The sequence below is a fragment of the Saccopteryx leptura genome, chromosome 7, assembly GCF_036850995.1.
Source record: "Saccopteryx leptura isolate mSacLep1 chromosome 7, mSacLep1_pri_phased_curated, whole genome shotgun sequence".
In the NCBI taxonomy this organism is placed as follows: Eukaryota; Metazoa; Chordata; class Mammalia; order Chiroptera; family Emballonuridae; genus Saccopteryx; species Saccopteryx leptura.
Genome location: NC_089509.1, coordinates 8576695 through 8582786, shown reverse-complemented (window position 1 = coordinate 8582786; position 6092 = coordinate 8576695). Strand labels below are relative to the sequence as shown.

General features: G+C 51.7%; 1 protein-coding gene across 1 annotated transcript; it reads left to right on the top strand.

The window, feature by feature from the left end:
* The first annotated feature begins 1433 nt into the window (after positions 1 to 1433).
* On the top strand, positions 1434 to 3922 carry TMEM177 (transmembrane protein 177). The gene is given in 4 exon segments (XM_066346292.1): positions 1434 to 1491; positions 2966 to 3317; positions 3319 to 3527; positions 3529 to 3922. Coding segments are annotated over 3 exon segments (933 nt in total). The 5' UTR covers positions 1434 to 1491; positions 2966 to 2987.
* The last annotated feature ends 2170 nt before the right edge of the window (positions 3923 to 6092 follow it).

The following is a 6092-nucleotide window of genomic DNA, read 5'->3' as shown; positions in this document are numbered from 1 at the left end:
AGGAGCAGCCCCTCATGCCCATGCCGACTTGGGAGACAACACACATCACATGTGCACACATGCAGATTGCTGGGAAATTTTCCCAGGGCTGAAAGATCAGGGAAAGATGCTGACAAATCATCACATTAAGAGTTAATTAAAGACCCCCATAAATTCAATTAAAAAGTTTTCAAAAAAAGAAATGTAACTTGTGATTGTATCCCATCTTGGGTTCCCCCACATCCTCATTGGTGTTTGTTTTTGCTTTAGAGAAAGTGACAGACAGGAAGGGAGAGATAGAAGCATCAACTTGTGGTTGCGCATCACTTTATGTTCCTTGATTGTTTCTCATATATATATGCCTTGACCTAGCAAGCCCAGGGTTTCAAACTAGTGACCTCAGTGTTCCAGGTCAAAGCTCTATTTATTCACTGCGCCACCACAGGCCAGGCCAAATGCCTGTTTCTTCGTCTATAAAATAGGACTAATCTGCTGTAAGGGTCCATAGACTTTTTCTGGAATGGACTGGTAGTAAAAATTAGGTTTCCTGGGCCAGGCTTTCTCTGCCCTCACTACTCAACTCTGCTCTTCTCGGGAAAGCAGCCATAGACAACTTGTAAAGACATAGTCCTGGCTCTATTCCAAAAAACCTTTATTTACAAAAATAGGTGGCAAGCTGGGTTTGGTGCAGAGGCAAGCGCATCCCTGACCTGGGAAGGTGAAGTGACAGCTGTGACGATGCTCTATGGCCTGACTGTACAGCGTAAATCACTTGAGAGGAACTGGGGGGCGGGGCACTGCACGTGGTAATTTATATAAAGCCCAGAGCGCCCCTCGGCGGTGAGCGCTTCCACACAGGAAAGGTCACGGACCTGGCAGTAAGGCGCACATGGATTCCCATGATCGCTCTGCTATCAGCCGCCTCCTACCCACGCGGAAACGCCGTTTTCTCCAGCGTTAAACCGAGCGACTAAGCCACTGCCAGCACTTTGTAGGTTGCAGACCCACTTAAGGAGCTGAATCAAGAAGGGGCCTCCCAAATGTCTGCAGTGCTGTGCGCCTAGACACGCCCTAGGCACGCCCCCAGGGCCTGGCCGGGGTGCTGTGCGCCTAGACACGCCCTAGACACGCCCCCAGGGCCTGGCCTGGGAGCTGTACGCCTAGACACGCCCTAGGCACGCCCCCAGGGCCTGGCCTGGGAGCTGTACGCCTAGACACGCCCTAGACACGCCCCCAGGGCCTGGCCTGGAAGCTGTGCGCCTGGACACGCCCTAGGCACGGCCCCAGGGCCTGGCCTGGGTGCTGTGCGCCTGGACACGCCCTAGACACGCCCCCAGGGCCTGGCCTGGAAGCTGTGCGCCTGGACACGCCCTAGGCACGGCCCCAGGGCCTGGCCTGGGTGCTGTGCGCCTGGACATGCCCTAGACACGCCCCCAGGGCCTGGCCGGGGGATGCTGTGCACCTGGGCACGCCCTGCGCACTCGTTGCGGCGGCGTGAGGGCGTGAGCTACCGTGAGGAGGAGAGTGTTTGGGGAAGGTTGGGCTGGTGAGGGCAACTAGGGACTGAGCCTCCTCTCCAGGTTCCTTGGGGGTAGTGTTTTCGAGTCCCAGGCGTAGCCTAGGGGGCCCGGATGGAAGCCGGGGGTCAGGGGAGGTCCTCTTCTCACAGCTGCCTGAGTAATGCGAGGCGCTGCCCTCGAGGCCCACCTGGAGCGCGGGTTTGGCGCTGGTGGCCCTGGGGGGCACTGGGCCCCTAACAAAGGACCCTTTCGTTCCTACCCTCAGTTTCCTCTTTGGAAAGGGGCCAAATTTTGTTACTCTCTAGGGTTTTTTATCAAAAATAAATACCCCACGTTCTTATTTGCAGCAGCTTATTTGTTAATTATACACTTTTCACAGGCAGGAAGACAGCTTCAACCAAAGTTAAGTAATTGTGAATTTTTCTGAAATGTTTAGGGATGAAATAAGGGGATGCTCGGGATGTATTTCCAAGAAAACCAGTTGGCGGGGGCATGTGGTTGGGAGTAGAGATGAAGCGAGATTGGCCGTGATCTGATGATTGACGTTCATGTACTATTTTGTATACTTTTGTGTATGTTTGCAATTTAGTATTAAAGTTTTTTTCTAAAGTGAAGTTTTCTGTGAACGCCTGATAACCTCTCTCTGTTTAAATACTGTGCTTGTATTGGTCTGCTAGGGCTGCCATGGCATTACTGGGTGGCAGAAATTGATTTTTCTCAGCATTCCGGAGGCTGAAAGTTTAAGATCAAGATGTTGGTTTCTCATTGGCTTGTAGATGATCACTTTTTCTCATGATCTTTCCAGTGGTTGTGTCTGTGTCCTGTTTTCATAAGGACATCATATTGGAATAGAGCCTGTACTAATGACCTCATTTAACTTCATTACCTCTTGAGAGGCCCCATCTCTAAATACCATCACATTCTGACTTCCTAGGGGTTAAGACTTAAGCATACACATTTGGGTGGACCCAGTTCAGCTGTTAAATGCCACTTTAATAGTTTGGAAGTTTGACCAATTTACTTAGCTTGTCTCTGCCTCAGTTTTCACTGCTTTAAATAGGGGGCAATAGCAGTAGTTAGGTCATGGAGTTGTGAGCATTTGGTTGTGAGACAATAAATGTAAAGCTGTCAGGACTGTCTAGCATAGAGTTGTACTCAGTAAGTTGAACACACGCTTCACCTGTAAGTTAGCAGTCCATAGCGCCTTACTAGGGAATGAACAAGCGGAGTAAGGCAGTGGGATACTTAGTATTGTGGGAATAAAAATAGTAATCACAGATATTATCACAAGGGGTGTCCACTACTGTGTCAGATACTATTTGTTTTATTTGTGTTCATTCATTCTTCATCACAGCCACCCTAGTAGTGGGCCATTGTCACAAGGATGTGGCCCTGGGAGGGTGTCCAGTCCTGAAGGCAGACGGAGGGAACTAACTGTTGGCTGACTTCTCTTTTTCTTGGCCCAGGTGTATAGTGGCGGCAGCATACATGGCAGGCCCCCTGTGGTGGGCCACAGCGTTTGTGCAGAGACACAGGACAGGCCCGTTGGTGGGTTCCTGTGCAGGCCTGTTTGGAGCCCAGATCTTGCACTACCTTTTCCCAGAGCCTGTGTTTCAATGGCTATATCAGTACTGGCCTCAGGGCCTGCCAGCTCCCCTCTCCCCAGAGCTGCAGAGATTCTTCCAAGAGGTGTTGCAGGACCTGGGAATCTCGTCAAGCCATTGCTACAAGGCCTTCACCACCTTCACCTTCCAGCCTGTGAGTGCTGGCTTTCTGAGACTCCCTGCTGGGGCAATGGTGGGCATCCCCGCCAGCTTCCTTGGGTGCTCCAGTGACCAACACTTACCACCCTGTGGTTGTACATAGGCAAAGAATGGACTGGAAGAGCCCAGGAGGTACCCGGCTGAGAGATGCCCTGGCCGTGCTCCATGACGCCCGGAAGTCCACCTTGGCCAGGGAGGCAGTGTATCTGGAGAGCGGTGCGGCTGCTCTGCAGGCCCTGCCGACCCCAGCTTGCCTGGCAGGAATCTGCACTGAGCATGGGTGCCACGCGTGCCCTGGGGCTCTATGGAGGCCCCATGAAATTATGGGCTGCCTTCAACCTGGTGGCAGCAGTGATGGGCTTTGTGGCTTACACCTTCTCCACAGATTCTCTCACTCATGCCCTGGAAGTCTGGCTGAACCACCACGCAGCCTTCCTGTCTGTAGCCTATACTCACGGTGGAATGGAATTCTATGAGAAGGTTCTGTCTGGCAACCTGGCCCTACGCAGTCTCTTGGGCAGGCCTGGAGAGAAGCAGTATACACCCAGCAGGAACATTGTTCCCAGACATTGGTTCTGCATCAAACATTTACCCTTCACAACCCACCGGGACTCCATGCTGCAGATGTGGAGGGCCACAGTCAACCCAGGCCACTCCTGAAGGGCTCATCTCACAGACAGTTTTAGCACGTGCAGACCCTGCCCTAGCATTGATCTTGGGGGCTCTCTTGGTGCCTCCCACAGCCTAACAACAGAAAAATCAGGGGTTTTAAGTCAAAACAGCCTAGATTCTACCCCAACCCATCTTTAATGATCTCGGCAACCTTGGGCACTTCCCTCTCTGAATCTGAGCCTTGGTTTCCTCTACTGTAAAATGGAGTCATGTAAAATAGCAGAATTGTGGGGTCTCCTGACAGAAGAAGTGTGCCATAAATAAACAGGATGTGCCTCCTTGTTCATCTTCAGTTACCAGTGGGCTGTGAACACATCTCACCATCATAGGTGCAAGCACCATGTGAACATTTTCCTATAGTGAAGAACAACCCTGTATTTTACCTGTTGGTCAGATCCCAATTTCCTTCTAATTCAGTAGCGATTAAAAGCTTTCAGTAGCCAACATAAGCTATTGTGTGCCTGTGAGGCTGGAAATAGGAGCTTGCAATAGGGCTTTAAGGGTGGTGTACCCAATATAGCTGGCATGCTCAGAGAGCTGGGCAGGAGAGCCCCTGGGCCTGAAGGGGAGAGGTGTTGCTGGAACCTGGCAAGACCTGTGGCAAGGGAGACCTGGTTGGAGCTCTGGCCAAAGGACAGGGAAGGAAAAAGCCTTGGCTAAACTGGCCTTGCAGGGACAGAGCCCACTGATGCGGTGTAGAACATGGGCAGGGCTTGCAGAGGAGAGGGAGTGAGGGGGGCTTAAGGGACAATGGAGAAGGGATGACCTTGGCTTACAGCCCAGTAATGAGAGGAGGATGGGGATGGACAGTGGACCAACCCAGTGTCACATATGGTGGGGATGATAAGGAGAGTTGTGATCAGCAAGCTAGGCTTCCTGTATTGTTTTTGTTGGCAATTATGTTTTCCCTGGAAGAGCTAAAGAATTCAGGCCTGGTTGCCAGTGTAACTAGGAAAGGAATGAGCAGTGCTGGGGACAGGCAGTTCCTGCAGGGGACTGAATGGAGAGTGAGTGATGGGGAAGCATGCCTTCCTACTGGTTCCTATTCTGTGGTCTGGTATGTACTCTGGCTCCATTCTGTTCCAGTCTGCAGCTCCCATATCAGGCCTAGGCAGACTGTACCTATCTCTCAGGTCCCTGGTACAGTGTTGGGCATAGGCTCAATATGTGCATAGAAGAATGGATGAGTTAGTGAATGGGTGAACAAGTCCCCACTCGGAAATACCACATTCAGCGGACACTCAGCATGTCACCAGCAGCTGCTGCCACCACGTGGGACTGTCTTGGCTGGAGATGTGTTGTTTGGAGTCTGGAATTGGTGCACTCCACTTTCTCACCACTCCTGACCCACAACCCAGCTACTGTCAATTCTGCGAGAGCCAGGATGGTGTCATCAGGCATTCCTGCCCAAATGGTAAGATAAGGGAGCCCCGTTGTGCATGGGGGAGGGGTCCCTAAAATGGCTGCTTACTAGGCTTCCTCTACTTTATATCAAATATTGTCTGCACTCCAGGGTTGTTCCAGTCCCACCTCCAAACCTTGGCTCACAGCCTCCACCCTGCGAGCTGTCCCTGCTCCTTACTGCATTCCACACACCACCCATCCTGGCTCAAGCCTAAGCAGCATGAGCATCAGAAACCCAGCCACTGCAGCCCTCCCCTGGCACTTCCTTGCTCTCTGGCTAAAGTTTCATCTCTGAGCCGAGGCCTACTGGCCTTCCCTGCATCCCATTGCCCCAGCTCTGTGATTGGTAACCTCGTCAGAATTGTGGTTCCTTAGGTGCCTCCCTTCCTTCCCCACGCCGGCCTTTACCACAGCTGTTCTTCACCTGAGGTGCTCGCTCTCCCCTAGAGGATGACTCAGGGACCTGACTGCAGTCACCATCCCCATTCATGCCATGTGGCACACCTTATGCCTCTCCCTAACCCTCACTGCTACTGTAATTAAATAAGCTGTTGTGGAGTTAGTGGCTTAACATTTCCTGCCAAAATGTACTATCTGCAAGGGCAGGGTTGTGTGTCTTGTTTACAGCTCTGGACTGAGGTTCTCAATATTTTTTAATACAAGAATGAGGCTCTTGGCTACAACAGACAGTCCTGGCACCTCAGAGTCTGAGCCATTACAGTAAGGCTGGCTTGATGTAAAAATGGTATGTGAT